Source organism: Amphiura filiformis, chromosome 8 (assembly GCF_039555335.1).
Source record: "Amphiura filiformis chromosome 8, Afil_fr2py, whole genome shotgun sequence".
NCBI classification, from domain to species: domain Eukaryota; kingdom Metazoa; phylum Echinodermata; class Ophiuroidea; order Amphilepidida; family Amphiuridae; genus Amphiura; species Amphiura filiformis.
The window spans coordinates 54,025,629-54,051,166 of record NC_092635.1 but is presented as its reverse complement, the minus strand read 5'-3'; the positions used below and the strand labels follow the sequence as shown (position 1 = coordinate 54,051,166).

At 37.5% G+C, this 25,538-nt stretch overlaps 2 protein-coding genes across 2 annotated transcripts in view; both read left to right on the top strand.

Moving 5' to 3' along the window:
- LOC140158396 (kielin/chordin-like protein) overlaps positions 1-13,456 on the top strand; it is a 74,117-nt gene extending 60,661 nt beyond the window's left edge. Inside the window, exons 26-29 of the mRNA XM_072181489.1 lie at positions 9,202-9,399; positions 10,930-11,127; positions 12,734-12,928; positions 13,449-13,456. Coding sequence (XP_072037590.1) covers positions 9,202-9,399; positions 10,930-11,127; positions 12,734-12,928; positions 13,449-13,456 — 599 coding nt within the window. The remainder of the gene's footprint in view (positions 1-9,201; positions 9,400-10,929; positions 11,128-12,733; positions 12,929-13,448) is intronic.
- A 3,014-nt stretch (positions 13,457-16,470) lies between these two features.
- The window catches only part of LOC140159608 (uncharacterized), a 77,220-nt gene continuing 68,152 nt past the window's right edge, over positions 16,471-25,538 (top strand). The window contains exons 1-9 of the mRNA XM_072183103.1: positions 16,471-16,525; positions 16,909-17,118; positions 18,091-18,231; positions 18,769-18,924; positions 19,633-19,785; positions 21,075-21,224; positions 21,952-22,098; positions 22,619-22,768; positions 23,448-23,645. Coding sequence (XP_072039204.1) covers positions 16,471-16,525; positions 16,909-17,118; positions 18,091-18,231; positions 18,769-18,924; positions 19,633-19,785; positions 21,075-21,224; positions 21,952-22,098; positions 22,619-22,768; positions 23,448-23,645 — 1,360 coding nt within the window. The remainder of the gene's footprint in view (positions 16,526-16,908; positions 17,119-18,090; positions 18,232-18,768; positions 18,925-19,632; positions 19,786-21,074; positions 21,225-21,951; positions 22,099-22,618; positions 22,769-23,447; positions 23,646-25,538) is intronic.

Genomic DNA, 25,538 nt, shown 5'->3' with positions numbered 1-25,538 from the left:
TGAAGTTGAGTTTTTTGCTTCAAGTATAAGAGGAAGGTATGTATATTCAGAATCTGCCGGGTGCCAAAAGGGCACCTTTGAGCAAATTGAGTTATTGAGGTCAAAGGTCACACGGGGGGATAAAAGTTGAAAATGCTCTGATCAAGTTATAAAATATCACAAGTTGTTCGTCTGGACCCAAGAAATAAAAAAAGTCTATGGTCATGTCCAGGATGCATAATTAATGAGGTATAGGTCAAAGGGTACAATAACAATGTCATAGGTCAAATTTTCAAAATGCTCCAAATTGAACGAAAACAGTGTCAAATTATTCATCTGAACAAATGACTATGAGGAGTACAAAATGATTATGATGAATACAAACAATGAATAATTTGCTATATTCTTCATTATTCTAGAATCAAGAGCCCAAGTTCAACAACCCTATTGAGTATATTATGTAACCTTGACATTAACATTAAATCTAGACTCCGTAAACATAGCAAACTTTTTTGTTTTCGTTTGTCAAGACAAATAATTTGAGACTATTTTAATTGCAATTGGATCATTTTGAAAATTTTCCCCCCGTACAATTTTAATTTTACCCTTTGATCTATTTTGACCTATACCAGGGCCATGACTAGTGATGAACCGATCCACCCTAGATCGGAAATTGCCGATCCCCGATCCAAAAATTTTCAGATCGGCCGATCCCGATCCCGATCCGATCCACGTTAGGGCTATTTTCCGACTCAGAATGAATGACGACTGTGACACATTTAATACTTCCATGTATGCTCAGCTGCTCAGTAGCTCTCAGTAGTACATATATTTAGTATTTTACCTCGAAAGAATTACTTGATATCCCACGAAATAACTCATTTATGCCGACTTGTGTAGTTGTAAACAAACATGTGTACCAATTAAGCTATGCAAACAGCACGTGTAGCACACAATTCTAAGCTAGCGACGCGGCGCTAATCTGGTAAATTCTAGCTTGCTTCTCAAAGTTCGTTAACCCGTGTACCATGAACTCGTGAACCTGCGCAGACACGGTGCGCAGTGGCATGCTTACGATAACAACAAGCTCACAGCGCGGCTGCGTAAAATGCGGAAGTATATACAGTCATGTACGAGGCATTATAGGGTTATTTATGTGATATAACGTAAGGTTTATCGCTTCTTGAACTTTGTAACTACATCATGTACTTCAGTATGTATTAATTTCATCGTTTTAACATCGTTCAGGTCGGAATATATCTTTTTTATCAAACAATGTTGGATCGGTTCACAGGATCGGATTTTTACCGATCCCGATCCACATCCGATCTGGCCAATATCGGGCCGATCCAGATCTACCGATCTAGATTGGTTCATCACTGGCCGTGACACTCGTATTCAAACCCTGTACAAAAAGTGAAGTCACTTTACGGCAGTTTGATTGAGTGACAGTTGTTAGGCATTGGAAACAAATTAGTTTGATCTTTCGATCGAACATCGATGCTTGGTCGATCCTTATTATTTATGACATCAGTTAATTAACTATTGCTAATTGTTATAACTTATGAATATTTGCCTGTATTGATATTGACCACTATAAATTTAGCATTAATTTTGATTAATTAGTGGTTAGTTCATTAATAACAAGCATCGAAGCAGCATCGACGGCCGATTCAAAGATCGAACAAATTTGTTTCTGGTACCTTAGGGAGTTTGGTACAGTAGTAACGTTTTAGCCTAAAATGTACGTACGTGTGCACGTCAACAACTTGAATAGTGAAGCAGACTTATTCCATAATTTTGATTGACAGTTGCTGGGGAGTTTGGTACCCTAAATTTTTTCCAAGATGGCAATAGGGCCTGCACTTTGGCTCGACATTTGAAAGGGGCGTGAATTCATTTTTGGATACGCCCCTATTATAATTAGGTAATACTCGACTCACACACATTCCCTATATTAATATGTATATACATGTACCACATGTAGTCAATCTGTCTGCTTTATCTGTATTGTGCCGTTCTTAAGCAAATACGGTAGTTAAACACGATTTCATCAAACATTATAACAATAGCTCTTTTACAGTGTGCAATCATCCCGGCAATAATTGGGCAATAATAGCGGATGGGCGTGAAATTATTGTTTAGCTCCATACAAAGGAATTGAACCGGTGTCGTTCACCGTAATCATGGCACAATGCAGTGCATTCAATCAAACGTTGTCGTCAACCTATTTGATCGTATTTGTGCATTTGTTATGTGTGTGAGACGAGCTGTCGCGGTAGATTGCAATAGCTTTTAATCATGCTTTTGTTCAATGAATTTGAGTACTCCGCCATATTTACGGTATGATACGTCATAATCTAGGTGATATATTTGCATTGGATGTCTTGAATACGCTGGCGAGGTTGTGTAATAATAGGATTAATGCTATAACAGTAGGTGAATACAAGTTTTGAATATATCGCGTTGCAAAGCCCCATTCAGTGATCCCAGCGAAAGTGAAAAAAAAAATCAAATTGTTACTTTTATAAAAAAATTTAATGAAAAAAATTAGCACAAAACCCAAGAAAACGGCAGTATTGACGGCAAGTTGAAGCCCCATTCAAATACATGTAGCTAATTTATATATACTGTCAGTATATAAATTACAGATTCACGTAAATGCATTATTTTTGTCTTAAATAGGCCTACACGGCTTAGGGCTGAACCACTAGCAGAAGACACCAAGTTGATGTTTTATGACCTTTGACATTCTTTTGTGGCGAGTGACATGGTCAGTTCAATTCACGCCGAGTGTCCTTGACAGGTTTAACTCTGCTTCGGTGGTCATGAAAGAATTCAAAAGATAACCTCTGCCCCAACAATCCCAAGCAATTGTCTGAAACTGCTCTTCGGATGATGTATCATAAGAACTGAAATGATGATAGTCATATAATGACCAAAAGATTATTACTGACTATATCATTGAAGACTGAGTTCTGCAGTCTTGTACAAAATCTGAATTTTGATGATTTTGACGATCGTCCGAATGAAAAAAAAAAAAACTGAATGGGCCGTTAGTTCCCTCCTCTCCTTACACTGGCAATATGGATCAAAGAAAAATAAAGAAAAAAATAAAGAAAACAAGAAAAAAAAAGACAAAGAAAAGAAACAATAAAAGAAAAACAAATATGAAAAGTTCGAACAATATTTGGTTTATAAAATTAATGTGACCGTGATGAGGCTCGAACTCACCACCTTCCGATTTAAAGTTCGAGCGCTAGCGTATCAAATTCTGATGCCTTACCAAGTGAGCTGTGCTCCTGAGATACTGAAATAAAAATAAAATAATACACTGTATACCTGCTTGTGTCGGTAATTGATTTGCTCAAATTCCATAATGGTACAGTGCAACAGAGCAAAATGCCCAAAATTTAAAAGCTATATAATTTATGACCACTATACACTACACATAAAAAATACTAATACAAGGGAATTTCAACGTAAGAATCCAAACAATTAAGTACCAACATGCACAGCTTTGTCCTTATATCACATTTGGGTTTTTAACAAAATGTTATCAAACCTCTACTGTGATTGGCAGCTGCACAAGGCATCTCTTTGATAGCTGATCATGGCCATCCATTCAGCAAGTGGCTACTAACTGACCTTGACAGGCTTGAATGAGCACTGTCATCTGCTACAAAACCATCACACTCTAGGACCTGGTTACTCCATAATGCTACAGCTACAGGGAGCACAGTACTTTGACAATGGAGTGAAAGACTATTATTATTGATTAGGCGCGGATTTTAAAAGTACAGCTCCTATGCGTGTATAGCAAAAAATTGGAATAGAATGTTTGGAATCATGTAACTAAAGTACTAAATGCATTCTGCGCTCTGACCAATTTATAAAGCATTTCATTAGCTTTAATTTGACATATTGTTTGACATATTTGGAATTATGGTAAATCATTAAATAAAATATTTATTAATTAATCAATTATGTCAATTAATTAAAATTTAATGCAAATATGCATATTTTCTCTGACAGAATTGTAGGATTTGACAAGAGCCATCTTTCTTGTAAGTTTGATTCTTATAACATACCGGTATCGATTGTGTCCCGTTATAGTTGCAGAAAAAAATACGCGTGCAGGACACACATACGCACACACACACCCAGAGGATCGTGCTGCTTACAATCGTATAACATTCATTGGCGCTAGTAGTAGTAAATTTCAATTTTCTTTGTTTTACCTCACTTGTTCTGCTCAAAATTAAAAGGGGACATATCTAGCTGACAGTAAAAGCTTACATTTTATGGAAATTATGTTTAACTATTTGCTTAAACAGCACAAAACAGATAAAGCAGACAAATTTACTATACATAGGCCTATACATGTATGGTATCATGCCAGGGACTGTTTAAGAATATAACATTAGATTTATGATATTTACTTCGAGGACTGTTATTTATCAAAATGTGAAAAATATCAAATTTTAATAATTTGTCATAAAATTTGTATTATATCGTGAATTTCAAACAATGAAATTTATTTGATATCAGAAAGACATTCTTCGTATTCAGAATGCAATTCGATATGTCTCATGTGCTCTCATGTCCCACAAAAAATACTATCGAAACGCTCAAAACGCTCATTCCAGATCCCTTAATTTGGTTAATTTTCTTTTCTTGTTTTCTTTCTTTATTTTTCTTTGATTTATATTGCCAGGGTAAGGAGAGGGAACTAAAGGCCCATTCAGTGATTTTTTGATTTTTTTTTCATCCCGACGATCGTAAAAATCATCAAAATTTTGGACATTATTATGACTATCATTTGAGGACTGAGTTCTTATGATCCGAGGAGCAGTTTCAGACAATTGCTTGGGATTATTGGGGCAGAGGTTATCTTTTTGAATTCTTTCATGACCACTGAAGCATAGTCAAACCTGTCAAGGACACTCGGCGTGAATTGAAAGACCATGTCACTCGCCACAAAAGAATGTCAAAGGTCATAAAACACCACTTTTGTGTCTTCTGCTATCTAAAGGCCTATGGCTGATTTTGTACCTTTCGTCATTGTCATAGATGTGCTAACATAGCTTGCTAGTGCAGTCGAAAACCGTGTGTCTAAGACAAAAAATAATGCATTTATTGAGTCTGTAATTTATATACCGGTACTGACGGTATATAAATTAGCTACATGTATTTGAATGGGGCTTCAACTTCGTCAATACTGTCGTTTTCCTGTTTTGTTTTTTTGCCATTTGTTTTTCATCAAAAAAATTTATAAACGTAACAATTTGATTTTTTTTCACTTTCGCTGGGATCACTGAATGGGACTTTATAGCGGGATTATTCAAAACTTGTTTTTACCTACTGCTATATAGTATTAATCCGATTATTACATAACTTTGCCAGCGTATTCAAGACATAGGTTATGTAGGGATAAACTGTACATGGGTATAGAAGCCCTGCATGCTTTTATCGATTGGCTCCAAACAAAGGATTTGAACCGGTGTCCTTCACCGTAATCACGGCCAGTAGCCTACAGTCCATTCAATCAAATGTTGTCAGTGTGCGAGACGAACGATGTATAAATCTGGAGGTCACATCATCACTTATCATGCTTATTGTAAAAAGTTTGTCCAATGCATATACTGTGTGTATTGTTCCCGGGTATTGTCAATACAGTCAAGCAAACAGGTATTATATTTTGAAAAGGCCGCTATAGTATATTCACAGGGGTGTCTTGAATGGCCAATCATATGGGACATAATCAAATTGCAGTGACTGCTTCCTTTGTTACCACATGTCAGTCATCTTGTGATTATTGGACCATGTAAACCTGCCAAAAACGAGCCAAAGTGCAGGCCCTATGGGACATCGACTGCCAAATATTCGGACCCTTTTTCGCAATTTAATTTTTTTTTTAAACGATGACGTAAACATGCATCACCTCTTCCACAGGACAACCTCTCACACAGCGCAAGCCATCACATTCATGAACGCGCATTGAAGTGTGTGACTGACTTCATTTGCGCAAACGTGTGGCTTATCCTATAGTATATAAGTACTTGAGAATCCTTGCCTATACCTTATTAATTAGGCATTCTAGAGATAAATGACTTTTGACATTTTTACTCCTTGTGACTAAAGGAAGAACTTGTGATATATCATAACTTGATTAAAGCATTTTACTCCCCTTGTGTGACCTTTGATCTCAATAACTCAATTTGCTCCAGGGTGCCTTTTTGGCACCAGGCGGATTCTGAATCTGCACACCCCTGGTTGTTACTTAAAAGAAAAAAATTACATTAGTACGCAACTTCACACCCATACGGCAATTTCCTCGACTATCATTTTGGCTTATATTAGCATTAAAATTGCACAATCTTTTTACACAAAAATTCCCCCCCCCCCCCCTCTCGGTTGTGCTGATACACACCTGGTGGGTGTACAGTATATCCCATAGTTCCTATTAGTTCCATGAGATAGTTCTGCCATTCAGCTGCCATTTTATTGAGGATGTCAAATCTGGGGTAGTATTGTTTTAGATGTTATCCTTGTGCAACTTTGTCACCTTTGTCATCATTTCAAAGACCATATTTATAGGTTAATGAATGCATCTTACTTGTTGAGATTGAAATTGTACAAAATAATGCATGCATACTGAGATGTTGATGCATCTAATGCACGAGCCCCGAAGGGGGGGGAGTGCATTAGACGCATCAACATCTCGGTACAAGTGCATCATTTTATACAATTTCTCGAGCAACAAGTAATACGCATTAACCTATTTCATACACGAGAAAAAAAATCCTGTTATGTTTGATATTTTTTTAACAAAACTGTCACAAAAAATGTTGGAAAATGCAATCAAATATAAATGGATCTACCCGCAAGAAAAATGAATGCGTCCGAAAGCACTGAGCGTACTATGCGGAGTGTGCGCCCGTGCAGTTATACAACATTTATGCACGGCTAGTAATTTACTAACGTTTGCTCTGATTGGTTCGCAATATCTAGGAGTGTATGAAATACAAACAAAACATATTACAACATTATTGGTTACCAGTGACTTGGTTGGTCTTAACCCTTGAACTAAGGAAACTTTTTGGCATCATAACTAACTTGTTGGTCTTAAGTATATAAAAGTATACATATTTAGGATGGCAAAGACCTGATAAATTCATCTGTGAGGTCAAATCTGGGCCAAAATGCTCATTTTGGCCAAAAATCCACCAAAACGGGTTATTTGGGCCAAATTTTTTTTTTGTTATTAATTTTTAAAAACTAAATAAAAATATTTAGGAACCTTTTTTTATATTTTTTTGAATTTTGACCAACTTTGAGAAATTTGCACCAAAAATGGTCAAAATATTCTAAATTTTCAAAAAAATCATAAAAAAGCCTGCTTTTTGCCCAAATTTCAAATATTTTTGGGGAAGTTGGTCAAAATTCAAAAAAATAAAGAAACAGTTCCTAGATATTCTTAGATTCTAAAACTTGCATTCTTTATTATATATACATACATTTGTGTCTGTTACATGGTAACCTCTATGTCTCTGTGGTATGTGTTCCTTTATTCTGTTTTATCGACACTGCCTTGATACTTGTAAATATGTCTCCTGCAAATACCAACCTGTTGTTCCCTCCTAGTAGATAGAAGTGAAGTTCATGGAAGACAGATTTGCCAAAAGCCCCATTCCCTACTACATTAAAGCCATATTATAACATTTGCTGAGGAGAACGCCCTCACGATTGTAATGTACTTTAGTAAACAAAGATTCTCTGCAAAAATCAAGACTTTAGGTGCTGTAGTTTTGTCAAAATCTCAGATTTTGAATAAACCGCCGGAACCGTCGTTTTATTATTACGATAGAAATATTAGTCGAACGCGTATGCGATGTTCATAACACATACCACGTACACGGCATGCGGGACACACACACACACACGGCAGCGGATCGTACCATATTACAACCGCCGAGTAACATATAATAGTGCTAGTAGTAAATTCCAATTTTCTTTGCTTTACCTCACTTCTTCGGCTCAAAATTAAAAGGGGATATATCTGACAGTAAAAGCTAACATTTTATGGAAAATAAATACAAATCTATTTTTAAAGAAATGTTATAATATGGCTTTAATCTGCTGAATAAGCAGTAGTAGATTGTGTGTTAGTGGCATCCCTTTGCGCCCTTTTACATCTCTCTGCTGTTCTCCATGCCAAGTTGCCTTTTTTCATATCTTTGCCTTAAATGCGTTTTTTGTTTCTTTCGTAATGTAATTCGGCTGTTTGGCCGCAATGTTGTACAGGATAATAAAATCACATCACATGATTAATGTGTCTGTCTTTCAGTCTTTGACATCTCAAACTGTTCTCTCAAACTGTTTGATGTGTGTTCTTGGTACCTGTGCATTGGACATCTCAAATCATTGTCTCCTTCAAACCTGTAACCTGTGTTACATGTTTAGTGATGCCTGTGACACTTGTCTCCTTGACACCTATACCTTACGTTCCTTAAGTTGTGTATTTTTGAAACATTGTGTCTTGTTGAAGCATTTTTATGTCACTGTGTGTCATTTGCAACCTGCATCTTTGACTTGTGTTTATTAATATTTAAACCTTGTATTGTCTTCTTCATATTCAAAGTATATGACTTGTATCTCTCTGATGCCTTCAACTTGTGTCTTATTGACAGTATTGATTTATTGATCTCTTATAGCTGAGGATCTTTCCACATGTGTTGCTGAAGATGGTGCAACAAAATCTGAAGGAGACAGATGGTCAGAAGGACCTTGCACAAATTGCTTTTGCAGAAATGGAACAAAGGATTGCAATATGATTCAGTGTGGTTGGCCAAGGTGTCCTGGAGGAGCAACACCTGTTACAAAACCAGGAGACTGCTGTCCATCTTGTCGTATGTTTCCATTTTTATGAGTACAAAACAATTTCAAAATAACAATAATAGAATGAATGGTAATCCCACTTTGTTCATGTGATATTTGTCTGATTGATTACTGTACCTTGTATAACCTGGTTTACTAAACATGTCTTCTTGAAACTTTTGTTTTTGTACCTGTGCCTGTGTCTAAGGAATGCCTTCTTCATGCCTGTTATACCTGTTGATATGTACACTTTGTATTCCCTCCAAGTTTGAAGCTTTTGTGTCTTCTTGAAAACAGTAACACATGTTTTCTTAAAAGTATTGATTTACTGATTTCTTGTAGCTGAGGAACCACTTTCCACATGTGTTGCTGAGGATGGTACAACAAAATCCAATGGCGAGAGGTGGTCAGAAGGAACTTGCACAGACTGCACTTGCAGTGAAGGAATCAAGGAGTGCCTGTTAGTTGCATGTAGCTTGCAATTGTGTGATGGAGGGGTGCCATCTATTACATTACCAGGAGACTGCTGTCCATCATGTCGTATGTTTTCATTTCTTATCAGCAAATCATACTAACAAAGAAATTTCAATTAACAGTGCTGTATTTTTCTCAAATAGCAAGATTTGTGCGCTTCATTCAACATGGTCCCTTGTGGCATAAGTGTGGTCAGTACTTCTAATGTAATTGTTGTATATGCTGTTATATTATTTGCAATGGGTTATTTTCCAGATTTTGTGAATGAGCATAATATGCTAAGTAGCCAAAAATTATATTTCCATATGAGAGTTATAGACGAATCCAAATCCATGCATTCCTACACCTGACTAGCAGCCTTTAGTTGGGTAGCCGTCGGCTACAATGCACCCAAAATGTGAAATGATTCGGCCTTGGTGGAAATTTTAAACTGCATTCCATCACCCGTTTTACATCTTTCGCGAAAACACAGGTAGACAAAAGAATGATTAAAGTTTACAACACAATGGGCCCTACAGTTCCCTTCGACAAAACACACAGCTTCTACATGGTCTATTCGCTGTTGAAGTGACATAATAATCGGATTAACTACACCATATCAAACGCTACAAATAGATGTACTTGCGAATAAAAGGACTAAGTATAAATAGATGCGATGGGATTACCTGCGAAATTATCTCTGTTGTATTATTCTATTAACCCTCCTCGTCCTTGCATCTTCTCTAGGTGTTAGGCGGCTTTTATTTGCACAATAGGCTTAAAACACCAGGTTGGTGCTAGCGGCTACCCAAAGATGGCCGACCAAATCCTGACCATGACTTGGCTCGTTGGATTCGTCTATATACATTATCTTCAATATAGCTTCCATAAAACAAACAACTTACACAAGAAAAAAAAATCCTAAGACTTGAAAATGTGGAAAATTCTATATGACAAAATAAACACAGCAGAGGCGTACCAACCAGAGGGCAGATACAGGAACAAAACTCACCAAAAGCTGCAATGTGCATCTTCCTTTGGTCTGGTTTAAGGCCACAGTTGTCCTCATTTTGGCCCATTAAAATTGCACAATTTTCACATGCTTGGCACGCTCTTGTCCCAGTTTTGTAAATTTTAGTAGCAGGTGAACAAGACGATTTGGAAAAAGTGTCCCCCCACCCCGGCTTGGTGGTTCTGATATGCCCCTGGTGTACAGTATATCCCATTTAGTTCTATGAAATATTGCTGCCTTTTGTTTTATTGAAGATGTCAAATTTGGGGTAGTATTGTTTTAGATGATATCCTTGTGCAACTTGTCATATTATATTTCATTTCAAAGACCACATATATACGAACAAAACTTATGACAGCATTTTTGGATAGAAAGACTTTATGTAATTAAACACTTTTCCCTGATGATAGCAAAGACTTCTATGAACCATTGCACATTCAACTTTCAGGTTCAAAATTTAGCCCAATAGCACTCACAACAATTTATAAAAGTTTAACAGTTATTTTTGTATGAAAAAAGAGCTATTTTGATTGAATTTGAGTAGTCAGTTCACCAAATTGCAACTCTGGGTTGTCTATTATCCTGTCCATCTTGTTTTTCTGCAGCTGGTGATGGTAGTGGTAGCTGTACTGCCAGAGATGGAACTCCTAAGTCTAACGGAGAGGGTTGGTCAGAAGGACCTTGCAGAGATTGTACTTGTACTGATGGTATTAGATATTGTAATGATATCATATGTGATTGGCCAAGGTGTCCAGGAGATGCACAGCCTGTAACTAAACCAGGAGACTGCTGTCCCGGTTGTCGTGAGTTCACTTACTTGGAGTTTACCTTCGTTTTGTACCTGTGTGTTATGTTACAGTGACATCTAAAACTTGTATTTTTGATATATTGTCACTTGTCTCCTTGACATCCGCAACTTGTGTCTCCTCATGTGAACATGTTTCCTTGATGTATTTGCCTTATTGTGTCTTTTATGTGGTAAAGTCCATGTGTCCTTGATTCTAAAACTTGTATTCTTCATATATTGTGCCTCATTTCCTTGACCTCAACAACTTGTGTCTCCTCATGTGAGTATGTCTCTTCAATACATTTGCCTTATGTATCTGTTACATGGTAAAGTCCATGTCTCCTTGATATTAAGACTTGCATTCTGATATATGTGCCTTGTCTGCTTGACAACCACAACTTGTTCCTCCTTTGAAATCCATGGGTGTCCTTTATACAATCATCTTGTGCCTGTTACATGGTAAAGTCATGTCTCCATAGTATGTGTTCTTTTATCCTGTTACATCTACAAGGTGTGCCTCCTTGATACTTGTCTGCTTTGTGTCTGTTACATGGTGAACTCTATGTCTACATGGTATGTGTTCCTTTATCCTGTTACATCTACAAGGTGTGCCTCCTTGATATGTGTCTGCTTTGTGTCTGCTACATGGTTAACTTTATGTCTCCATAGTATGTGTTCCTTTATCCTGTTACATCTACAAGGTGTGCCTCCTTGATACTTGTCTGCTTTGTGTCTGTTACATGGTGAACTCTATGTCTCCATAGTATGTGTTCCTTTATCCTGTTACATCTACAAGGTGTGCCTCCTTGATATGTGTCTGCTTTGTGTCTGCTACATGGTTAACTTTATGTCTCCATAGTATGTGTTCCTTTATCCTGTTACATCTACAAGGTGTGCCTCCTTGATACTTGTCTGCTTTGTGTCTGTTACATGGTTAACTTTATGTCTACATGGTATGTGTTCCTACACCTACAAGGTGTGCCTCCTTGATATGTGTCTGCTTTGTGTCTGCTACATGGTTAACTTTATGTCTCCATAGTATGTGTTCCTTTATCCTGTTACATCTACAAGGTGTGCCTTCTTGATACTCGTCTGCTTTGTGTCTGTTACATGGTGAACTCTATGTCTCCATGGTATGTGTTCCTTTATCCTATTACATCTACAAGGTGTACCTCCTTGATACTTGTAAATATGTCTCCTTAATGCATCTGCCATGCACCTGTTACATGGTAAACTCTATGTCTCTGTGGTACCTGTTACTTTTATCTACAACATGATACCTGTGAATATGTCTGCTTAATGCATTTGTGTTGCAAGTGTGTTACATGGCAGACTATTATGTCTCTAATGTACCTGTTCCATTTGCCATTTGGGTCTCCTTAATACTCATACCTTGTTCACTTAATGTATAAACTGTGCAACAACTTGAAACCTACGTATGTCTCTTTTTGCTACATGCTTTTGTTCATCTGTATATCTGATATACCTTCATACCTGTGACCTGTAGTTTCTTGCCCTAAAGCCCTTGTGTTGCTTCCGTCATTGTCCTGGAGAAGTATGCATCTTCTTGATATTGGAAACCATCGTTTCTTTGACGCTATTGATTTATTGATCTCTTGTAGCTGAGGAACTTTCTACTTGTGTTGCTGAAGATGGTACAACTAAGTCCAATGGAGAGAGATGGTCAGAGGGACCTTGCACAGATTGCACTTGCTGGAATGGAACAAAGGATTGCAACATGATTCAGTGTGGTTGGCCAAATTGTCCTGGAGGAGCCACGCCTGTTACAAAACCAGGGGACTGCTGTCCATCTTGTTGTATGTTTCCCTTTGTTATCATCAATAGTAACAAAAATCATAGATTACTTTAACTAACTTATCTCAAATAGCAAGATACATTTTATAATCCATAGCTTGGTGGAAGTGAATTCAGTACTTTGGTTATAGTTCTATTCTCATCACAGAATTTGACTAGGGGGAACTTGTCATGGATGCTTTATATCAATGTCTAAGATAAGCTCCTAGAGCAAATCAGTCACCATACATATCTTTTTAAAAAGCAGCAAGCAATTGCAGATATAAATTTCTTGCAAGTATGCTTTGTTCAAGACTGCAAATGCAAACCATAGGCATAACTCAGAAACCTTGGACTTGGGGAGTGTGCAGTGGCAAGAATCCCCCAGGGTTTGTGCGAACCATTCACACACACCCTGGATACATCTGTGTAAACAGTATTTTATGATTGTTAAATTACCCTTTTTGCGTAAATTCACAAAATGCGTTTTTCTCTGATACCATCTTTGAATGAATGTGATGTAAATTTATTTTTGTATGTCAGGTCTATAATTGTCATTTTTGTCCTAAATTTGTTGTCTCTTTTTTTTAGCCGGTGATGGCCGTGGAGGATGCAATGCTAGAGATGGAACACCTAAATCTACAGGAGAAAGTTGGTCAGAAGGACCTTGTAGAAATTGTACTTGTACTGATGGGCTTAAGGATTGTAATGAAATCATATGTGGTTGGCCACAGTGCCCAGGAGATGCACAGCCTGTAACTAAACCAGGAGACTGCTGTCCCGGTTGTCGTGAGTTTGCTTACTCAGTTTACTTTCTGTCTGTGTCTTGGTGTCTTCCTTGTGTCCTGACTTGATTATCCCTAAGTTGTGTCTCCTTGATAATTCGGTCTTCTTTATATCCCTAACTTGTGTCTCCATAATAACTACGCCAGTTTCTATTTAATACCCATAACTCTCCTCTCTTCTTCACACCTCATTATTTTCTCCATAAATCCTAACCTTTGTCTCCTTAACACTTCAGCATGTTCTCCTGCATATACCTGCAACAGGTTCTCCTGGATAACTTTTGTTGCCTTGATATTCAATGTTTTCTTCTTGATACCCCAAACATGTGTCTCCAGTATATGTACAATATTCTCTCCCCTACCTTGTGTCTTCTTGATATTCAATATTTTCTCATTGATACCCTTGTGTCTTCTTAATACTCTTATCAGTTTCTCCTTGATACCTCTATCTTGTGTCTCCTTGATATTCAATATCCTCTCCATGATACCCCTACATTGTTTCTCCTTAATACCAACAACAGTTTCTCCTTGATACCTCTATCTTGTGTCTCATTGATATCTAATATTTTCTCATTGATACCCTTACCTTGTGTCTCCTTAATACCTACAATAATTCCTCCTTGATACCCATATCTTGTGTCTCCTTAATATTCAATATTTTCTCATTGATACCCTTAACTTGTGTCAAGGGACCTCTTCATACATATGATCATTGAAGGTGTCGATTATTTATTAGCCTTCTCCATGTGAGTATTGTCTGCAACCGACAAGTTTAAAAAAAAATTCAAAATTCAAAAATTTCAAAATTGTACACATAGAGGAAAGAGATAAACAGAGAAAGTACCACCAGTCAAAGTCCCAGTGTATTGTATGCTACCAGTTCTCGCATATTCATGAGGGCCGATTGTTCGATCGTGCCGTGTCAAACAATCACGCCAGCGCTGCGTGCCTTCGCGATAGAGCATTGCGTGCTTTTCGCGATTACGCGATAGACCATGAAAATACGCGGTAATTGCGTAGCAGTCTCGCCTGTCGCATTTCATGGAACAATCGGCCCTCATTATCGGATGAGGCGGAGACTTTGACTGGTGGTACGTGCTCTGTAGTCCTCTGTGATTGTACATTATCATGTCCATATTTGGAATTAGCATGATAAATGCATTAAAATGAGTACAAACAAGCCTAGTATAATTGGCTCAGTGGTTCTTGGGATAGCTGTTGATATGGCCAGCATGCAGAGCATTAACCACACATAATTACCATTTATTTCAGCTGAAGAAGGCCCTCCTGGCTGTAGTGCTGAAGATGGAACTCCTAAATCTGATGGAGAAAGGTGGAAGGAAGGGCCATGTACAGACTGTATTTGTGTTAATGGAATCTTTAATGAGTGTGTTGCTGTACTATGTGATTGGCCACGGTGTCCAGATGATGTACAACCTGTCACAAATCCTGGAGATTGCTGTCCTGGCTGTCGTGAGTTCCATTACAGTTCTGTTTTTGATTTACTTGTTTGCTGCAAAATAATGGCAGATTTCTTATAATGTGCTATTTGCCCTGACATGTTCTGTGTCTGATACCATGTGACTGACTTGTTTGCTGATTTACCTATGTGTCCGAGATACTTGTGATGTATGTCTCCCAATATGCTCCTGTCCCATACCTTGATATCACAGCAGCTGATAGGTATATCCCATCATGCTCTGCAGTACCATAGTATAACTGCACATGCCATAGAAAGTGTACACAAAATCCCTCACTTCAATTTTCAATTACTCCCTTATATCAGAGGAGCTTAGTCTTTTGCTTGAAAAAATATGATCCTTAAAGTATTGTGAAACTATCCATAGCTCTCAATATTTAAGCGGCTCTTCTTATGTTTGGTATGTATTTGCTATGGAGCAGGCAGATAGACTGCAATGCATGATGGGATACTCCCATCAGCTGCTGTGCCTTGATATCTTACTTGTGTCTCCTTGATAATACAACTCCTTCCTACATTATTTGTGTTTCTTTGATATCTTTCAAATCTGTGGCAAGAGTGCCCAATCCACTATGTTACTTGGTCACTTACATCTTATAATTTCCTGTTTGATGTCCCCACCACCATGTTACACAATCTTCCATAATACTCTGTCTCTGTGGTAACTGTGACCCGTGTCTCCTAATATCTGTGAGTTGTCGAATTGTGTGCCTTCTTGATACTTGCTACCTCTGTCAACTTGATATTGTAACCTGCACCTCCTGGATGCTATGTAATGTTGTGTACCCTGATATTTATTCTCTGTGTCTTCTTGATATATCTGTATCCCTTTAATGATGTATTTAAACTTTTGTCTCCTTATATTCATAATGTGTTGCCTTAATATTTGTGATTGTTTTTCCATACTACCTGTGACTTGTACCTCCTTGAGCCGTTATTTGTGTCTCCTTAATTCATACATTTCCTTGATATCTAAAATATATGTCACCTTGATATTTGTTTTTATCTCTCCATGTGACACGATCTGGTTCATGGGGGCCAAAGGCGGCAAATTTAAAATTGAGATAAAGGCAAAAATATGGAGTAAAAAACAATAAAATACATAAGAAAATAGGCATAAAATAACTTCATAACTTTAGACCTTCATACCTTTGGTGTTTTCAGTAAATGATAGCCTATTGTATGTATAATGTAATAATTACAGTAACTCAATTTTCAAAAATGCCTCCATTGGCCCCCATGGACCAGATCATGTCACATATGTGACTTATGCCTCTTTAGCCACCTGGATACCTTGAAGATGCATATCTTTTACTTCAATAAAAATACAAAATTTGAGGAAGTGGGATATTATGGTATAACCATTGCACATCCCAATATAAAATCAGTGCACATCTTCTTTAGCTTTTGAAGATAAAGAGGATGATTAATGCTTGATCCATTGTAAACTTTATCTTTTTTAAACGTTTGTTAGAGATAACTCAACCAAACCAACTCATAGAAGGTACAGGTCTTTTTATTCATCAGTGCATTTATTGACAATGTTATTATCAGATTATTGATTCTTAAACATTTATTCCTCTTGATCATAAAACTTTTAGTGCAGCACCAATGGATACTTTATATGCAGAAAACTGAAAGGTCAACTGATGACAATGGCATCTTGAGTCTTCCAGTGATTATTATGGTCGTCTGCAATGAATTGGTTACTAATATTAATTATTTTTTATTTTTTCAGCTCTTGGACTAAGACAGGACAGATGTATCGATGTCGATGGACGACGTAGACATTTCTCGGAGACATGGGACCATCCACATGATCCTTGCCAGACATGTCACTGTGATAGAACCAATGGCATTACATGTAGTCGGTTGTACTGCGATATCCCTCGATGTCCTCCAGGTTCTCAGATAATCTATAGAGAAGACGCTTGTTGTCCTTCATGCTGTGAGTATCATAACAGAACTGTTTTACCCTGTAGCCACTTTTGTAAGACTAGAGGACATTATATTTGAGGAAGTTCAGTAAGTTTGTATAAATTGTAATACATGGCTTTCATTTTGACAAAACCAATTAATTAACACTGTCCTGGCAGTTTTAGTCACCACAAAAGATTGCCATTGCTGGATGATTGTAGTATATGGTCCATTTCTTTCAAGTTGATTAGACCCCCAAAAGAGTGCACTAATTTAAAAAAAAAAGGGCAATAATTTATAGTGCTCTACGCACAGGCATAAACCCTGAAGGCCTCAATATATTCACAGGAATTTACTGGCCACTGTGGCCCAAAACACACCATATAAACCATTTAGTAACAATCAGGGACTTGCAGCTAAGAAACACACACCCTACTTAGTTAAAAAAAACTTAGAAAACCACAAAAACTTAGAAAACTTAGTTTAACTTAGAAAACCACAAAAACATTGCAAGCATGATCAGCTTCAGAGTTTTCATATGGGTAACCAAAACAATTAAGCAGTTAGTTCCTTCCAAGGGAATTTCAGTTTAGCTCAATAATTCCATGGGAATAAAAGTTGACTGCACCAGGTCTCAAAATCGCACTACTATTACTTCATTACACGGAAGTCTAATAACTCCTTTCTGATTGAGCTAACTTGACTGCAGCAGAGGATCGTGGCCATACCTAAGAAAATGGGCCCCCTCATCTCTGTTCCTGGTATTGAGTGCTCCCCCCTTACGATCCATACAGTTTTTCAAATATGATGGGCATGCAGTTGCTCAGGACACAGTATTACTATGACATAAATTGGAAAGATACCGACATACCAGCAGCTTATCATGTTAGAGAATCTATATAGATAAGGAAGTGAACACCCAACACCATGTACTTGATGTAAGTTAGTGTCAAATTTATATATTTTTGTTTGTTTTCTGCCATTTCCCTTTTTTCTTTTGTAGCAACAACTAGAGCTGGATTTTGCCCTGCTGTTGATGCTGACACTGTTGGCACATGTGTGAATGAATGTGATACTGATTTTGATTGTGATGGAACCACAAAATGCTGCAGTAATGGATGTGGTAAAACATGTATACAGCCTGGTAAGTTAAACAATACAAAAGTTAAAAAAAGTTTGCTATTTACTTTGTCCTTTTCATGCCCTTCCTCTCCTCTCCTCTCCTCTCCTCTCCTCTCCTCTCCTCTCCCTTGCTCTCCCTTCCTCTCCTTTCCCTTCCTCTCCTCTCATCCCCTCCTTTCCCCTCCTCTCCTCTCCTTTCCTCTCCTCTCCTCTCCTCTCTCTCCTCTCTCCTCTCCTTTCCTCTCTCCTCTCCTCTCTCCTCTCTCCTCTCCTCTCTCCTCTCTCCTCTCCTCTCTCTCCTCTCTCCTCTCGCCTCTCTTTTCCTCATCAAGCAGAGGAGGGGAGGAGAGGCGTGTGAAGAAAAGGGAGGGGAAGGAGGGATGCATATTAGGTTTCAAAAATATATTTAATCAGATGTAATGTTTTATGCTAGTTTTTTGTGCAAATCTGTATGTTTTTAAATGGTTCACTGACCTAAATTGATTTGAAATTAAATAAATTTATAACTTTTGCTGATGACAATTAAATGTATGCATTTTGATATTTATCCATCTGGTAGATCCTTGTGTGGAGGTGTGTAGTCGAGAATATGACCCAGTGTGCAGCCGTGGCCGTGATACATACAGTAATCTTTGTGAGATGAACAAAGCTGGCTGCCTTCTTGGTGTCCCTAACAAGATGGCTTATCTTGGACCATGTGAAGAAGCAGCATATGGTAAGCCAATTTGAATTCAAGATTTGAAAATTATTTTGCAATTGAACACTTACCAGAGAAAATATGACAGAGTTATTTTTATTTTCTGTACTGTTACTATTCCAGTTAAAATCTATACTTCCCCTATGAAATACGTGACCTTAATCTTCCACACAATAAGTGTGAATTTCAAATTTTGTTACCTGAATGTGTGACTCCATTTGAAATCTACACCCCCTGTGTGTGGAGATTAAGAATATATTTTCCATAGGGGTATACGGATTTCAACTAGAATAGCCCAATGTCCAAAAAGTCATCATAAATTTCATTGCATACAACTTGGGAACACATACACACACCCCACCTCTACTCATAAGCACCGTTAAATGAGGACAACTTTGCATACGTTTGCTCACACTCAGAAGCATTTTATATTTAATTTTTGTTTAATTTTATAGTACTGCCCCAGGGAGGACATAGCATCAAGTGGAACGTGGTCGTATACACATCCAATGTGTGTCTTTGAATAAAAGGAACTAATTTTATAGTACCGCCCAAGGGAGAACATAGCTGGAACATTGCCATATACCCAGTCTATTGTAGCTATTAAAACTAATCGGTTGTAAATCCTTGTTTATGTCGAGAAAAATCCAATTTGTTTCCTTACTTTGCATCAAACACCAAATACACATGCACATGATAATATTTGGTCTTTGCTATTATTCACAGGTTGTGATGTTGAGAGAGTTTGCACCCAGGTCTACCAACCGGTATGTGGCAGTGATGGTAAAACTTACTCAAGCTACTGCTATCTGCTGACAGAAAAATGTGCAAACAATAATGACCTGAACTTGGTTGCAACTGGAGAGTGCAAACGTGCAGGTAAGCTTTAACTAGTTTATTTGAAGTGCCAACTGGGAAATTTTAGTGAGCATGAAGTGCCAACATGTTAAGGGAGGATTTTGCGAGGGAGTGTGTGCACGACCAACTACATAGCGGGTGGGGTCCAAGGACCTGGCTTATGGCCCATGGAAGGGTCCAGTGTGAAAGCCCCAGCTGCGGGGGTCCAGGGGGCAGCGCCCCTAGAAGCTCTGAGATTTTAGGGCTTTCTAAAGGCTCAGATGTGGTATTTTCACCCCTTTTTTGTTAAAAATTTATGTAAAAAAATGAGTAAATTTACCGTGCGCCACTTCGTGCGCCACTTTGACTAACTCCAAGCACCACAAGTGGCGCGCGCGCCGCCAGTTGAGAAGGCCTGGTTTAGAGAGATGTAATGGTTGGTTCATATGTACATGTGTCTAGAGTCTATTTTACACTTCACATAGACAGAGCATAACTGACATAGTGAAGGCCCATAGACATTTGCAATTGTAACTGCTATTTTTTATGGTTTATGGTTGTGTATATTGTTACATTGCTGCAATGGATAGGTACTATGTTATTGTGTATTTCCATGGTAATATCTTAATTTCAACAAAATTGTCAGTTATTTTGGATGGAAAAAGTGGGAATGAAGATTGTCAATTTGAACATTTTCCTGTTGCCAAAATCCTATTTGTAAACCATAAAATGGAAACATTTTAGGAGGATAGATTGTTGAAGCAATTTGAAAGACACAAACTGAAAATGTTTGATATGTTCAACAAATATTTGTCTTTTATTAACAGAGCCAGTCCGTCCTGGAGAATGCCAGGAATGGAAACATTTTAGGAGGATAGATTGTTGAAGCAATTTGAAAGATACAAACTGAAAATGTTTGATATGTTCAACAAATATTTGTCTTTTATTAACAGAGCCAGTCCGTCCTGGAGAATGCCAGGAATGGAAACATTTTAGGAGGATAGATTGTTGAAGCAATTTGAAAGACACAAACTGAAAATGTTTGATATTTTTAACAAATATTTGTCTTTTATTAACAGAGCCAGTCCGTCCTGGAGAATGCCAGGAATGGAAACATTTTAGGAGGATAGATTGTTGAAGCAATTTGAAAGATACAAAGTGAAAATGTTTGATATTTTTAACAAATATTTGTCTTTTATTAACAGAGCCAGTCCGTCCTGGAGAATGCCAGGAATGGAAACATTTTAGGAGGATAGATTGTTGAAGCAATTTGAAAGATACAAAGTGAAAATGTTTGATATGTTCAACAAATATTTGTCTTTTATTAACAGAGCCAGTCCGTCCTGGAGAATGCCCTGTCATCGCAGAAGATGCAGCCGGCTCATGTGTGCAGAATTGTGAAGCAGACAGTGCTTGTCCCAATGGTAACAAATGCTGTTACAACGGATGCGGATACGATTGTACTTCTGTGCCATATATAGGTGAGATAATAATTATACCTTTTTGGTAATTTTTTAAAGGGGTACTTAGATCCATTCATTCATTTTATTTTTCACACTCAGCTTACTCAAAAAAAATGAAGAGTTTCCTACCATTAGAAATGTGGGACAAGATCATGATTTTATGCAGATTCAGTCATTTCACAAATATATGTCCAATTTGTGCAACTCGCAAATTCAATGTTAGAATCAACCCGCAAAATCAACTGGAATTTTTGAAGTAAGCTTTTTTTGTGGATATCTATTGAACCATACCTTAAAAAAGAGGATGCAAAAATCACAAAACCCAGAGTCATTGAGGAGCTAACAAAGTTCTTACCATAATATCTTGCACAATATGGTCTGAAATTATTTAGTATTTGTGACACATGTTTGCCTAAATTATGTATCATTAGACAAGTGGTACATTGGGAATATGTCACTGGATTCCCATTTTGTTATCATCCCTAGCTTCGTAAAAAGCAAAAGGTGGATCTTGCGATGATGTATTGTGTGTATGGATTTATATATAGTGTATGTGTGTTCCTTTTTGATTAGAGTTTCTTTTCTTTTTTTCAATTTTGGCTGGAATTTGTATGGGGTACAGTGATGTAACTTGGTAGAAATAGCAATTTGGAGTGAAAATTATATATGGTGTGAGCAAAACATATGTGTGTAGTGAGGTCAATTAAAGTGTTTAATCATCATTATGTAATTAAATAATTTATAGCTCCTGCAAATCCTGGCAGCTGTCCATCAGTTCCAACATATTTCTTTGGAACCTGTGGTATTCAATGTTGGGATGACTCGCAGTGTGAGTCTACTGAGAAATGCTGCTCTACCGGATGTGGACAACAATGTATGCCTGCTATTCAAGGTTAGTATGAGGTACACAGCTTCTTATAGCTGGCTATGAATCAGTATGTAGTCCGACATTTGACATGCTTTTTGCTGTTGGTGCATGCATTTGGCTTCTTTAGTTGAACTGAACCGAACCATACACCCCCTATGGATAACATGACGTTAATATTTCACACAGTGGGTGTCGATTTTAAACCATCCATTCTGGTAACCCCATTTAAAACTCTTACTCCCTGTGTGGAAGATCAAGGCCATGTCTAACCCTCTATCTATTGAAAGTTATGCAAAATTCACGATTTGTTTCAACTTCTGGAATATGTATTATGTTTTGACATGTGTATTGAAAATATAGAAAATAAGAATGTAGAGATAACTCAAAAATGATTTGAGTTTAATTACACTTTGCTATCATTTTAAGGAACAAATTCCCCTATAGTTATCAGAATCACATTTTAATTTTTGTAGAAGCATTTTAAAGAAAATGGAAGCATTTTAAAGAAAATAGCAGTAAACTTTTAATTTTGTGTATTTAATAGATACGTGTGAGCGGGCATGTACTCGTGATTACCGACCAGTATGTGGCAGTGATGGCGTAACCTACAGCAACCTGTGTGGTTTCCAAATCGCCAGTTGTAAAGATGACACTCTCTTCCTAGCCCATCCATTTGAATGTGATAGCACTCCAGGTTTGTGAACAAGTCAAATTCATAAAGAATGTAGAATTGCAAAATATGGTGAAATTTGTACAGATTTGGTTTCAAGATAAACAAAATTATTTCAACATTTAGAGTAGAGAGAAGAAATTTTCAATAGAGGAAATAAAATTTGTCATTTCACTTTGTGGGAACCACATCTTGTATAATGTTTGAAGTTTTCAAGTCTTGAAGAAATAGGTGTAGAGATAAACACCTCCCCCTGCAAAATTTGATGAGGTGATATGGTCCATGCAATCATCCCCCAATGTTATGCATATGTTATTTTTATGTATATTTTGCATTTCAGCATTAAACCTTCAGATACATTTCTTGTAAACTATTTCAAGGTAGCTTTTGTAATCATTCCTCTATACTGCTTTTGGTGACCAAAACAAACCTGTTCTATGGGCCTGTCTGACACATATTAGGAATTTGGAGGATTTAAAAAACAACCTTTTTAGTGGTACACAATTGTATATTGTGTACAGTTGTTTTTTGACTGAAGAACTGGATTGATGTTGACCTAGATTTGCTGAAAAATTAGCCTCTTCAAACAAATTTTTTTTTTTAAAGATCAAGACCAACTGACCCTAATTGGAAATTCCATCCACCCATAGAACAGTGTTTTTTCATCCCTAACTATGTCTTCCAACTCTCTTAATCTCCTCAGTGGATGGAGCCTGTCCATCATTTTGTGGTGAAGTATACCAACCAGTGTGTGGAAGTGATGGTAACACCTACACTAACCTATGCAAGATGAGGTTGAAATCCTGTGAGTCTGCAGGAGCAGTTGAGTTAGCACATCATGGACTATGTCCACCTAGTGTAAGACCTACACCACAAAGGCCTACACCAGAACCAAATGCAGGTAAACTAAGAACATGCATACATGTGTATTCATGCATGCACCACTCCTCCAACCCCACCCACCCCCACATACACACACCTCTATACATGTAACAACCATGGACATCATTCCAACCCATTGAGTTTTTACTATCCAACCTTATCATTGACAGTGTAAATTTTTTACTATCCAAGTGCGGACTCACTCTACACCAGAAACTGTGGTCAATGGATATTATGCAGGCATGAGAATTTTCAGTTTTAAAACTGAATTCTTATTTTTTTACTCCAAATTTACGCAACTGTATTTAATTTCAGCCTGTTTTTGATACTTTTTGCACAATTTTATGCACATTTTTTTTCCCAGTTTTTTTTAGGAAAGTGCAGTCTCATGCCTGGTTATCCTGTTTTAGACCTTGAAACACTGTCTAGGAACTGTGGATGTCCACAGTTGTCTAGGAACTGTGGATGTCCACAGTTCCTGTGTGTCCACTGTTACACAGAGATTTCTCATGTATGTGTCACTTATCTGCCATGGTCAATTTACAAACACACCCACCCCAGCACACTGATTTACAGTGTGCTGTGTGCTATACACAGGCATTAAAGGGAGTCTCCGGCAATCATAACATTATGCCTTAAATGTTAGAATAATAATTATCAAGCATGAATCACATGGTTTTATTTAAAACAAACTCATATTGACCATAAAAACGAATAAAAACAGTCGGCTCTCAACACGCGATATCCAAAATTCCCGCGCCAAAATTGTCAAAGTGCAATGACGTAATGGTAATTTGTGCTCAATTGTCGCCAGCCTTCATATTTGTATTACTGGGACATCATTGCACTCGACAATTTTGGTGCCCGGGGATTATTAATATCGCGTGTTGAGAGACGGATGTTTTTATTCGTTTTTATGGTAACTATGAGTTTGTTTTAAATAAAACCATATGATTCGTGCTTGATAATTATTTTTCTTACATATAAGGCATAATGTTGTGATTGCCGGAGAATCCATTTAACCCTCAAGACTCTGCACACTTTGACTGTGAATCTAACACACTTTATAAACCAATTAACCCCATGAGAACTACCTGCCGATTGGCAAAAAGAAGTTTTCATTATCAATTGGACCAATCAGCACATTGTTAGAATAATTTCACCACGCAAAAAAGTTGGGGTAAATTATTTGCAAAACTCCATTCTGATTGGTGATTAAAGTGAAGATATCATGTAATTGACCAATCAGAGGCAATGTTAGATCGGCAGGTAGTGCTCAGGGGGTTAAGCATCATTCAGGGACGCAGCTCAAAATAGGTGCAGAACCCTAATCAGCCTACATAAAACCATCTCAACCAGGATCAGCTCCTTGAGTTTTGTATGGGTAGGCCAGGATGATTAGCAGTAAGTTCCTAGTCCAGGGGAATTTCAAGTTAGCTCAATCTTTCCACAAGAACAGAATTATGACACACACTGCATGGGCTTGAACTTGTACTAGCACTCATGCACCAGAGTCTAGCACCGTACCGATTCAGCTAACTGACAGCTATTACACAAATGCACATATAAATATCTGAACTATCTTGTTGTTTACATTAGCAATACATTAGCAATACCCTAGCACAATTAAACATGAATTTACAAATGGAAACATGACATGCATAGGCAGATATACCAGAACTCAGGACATACTTGCTTATGCAGAGATTTGAACCCCAGACCTCTCGCTTGTCGGGCGAGCATTCTAACCACTGAGCTACACAGACTGTCCCTGATAAACAGGGCTCAAGTCTGGTACTTATGGATATGTGTGCGATGCGTAATTCTTCTTCCCCTTTATATTAAGCATCATTAATTTGATCTCATGCACTAGTTTGTAATGTTTCCATGTTCCCTTGTATGATGTACAAGC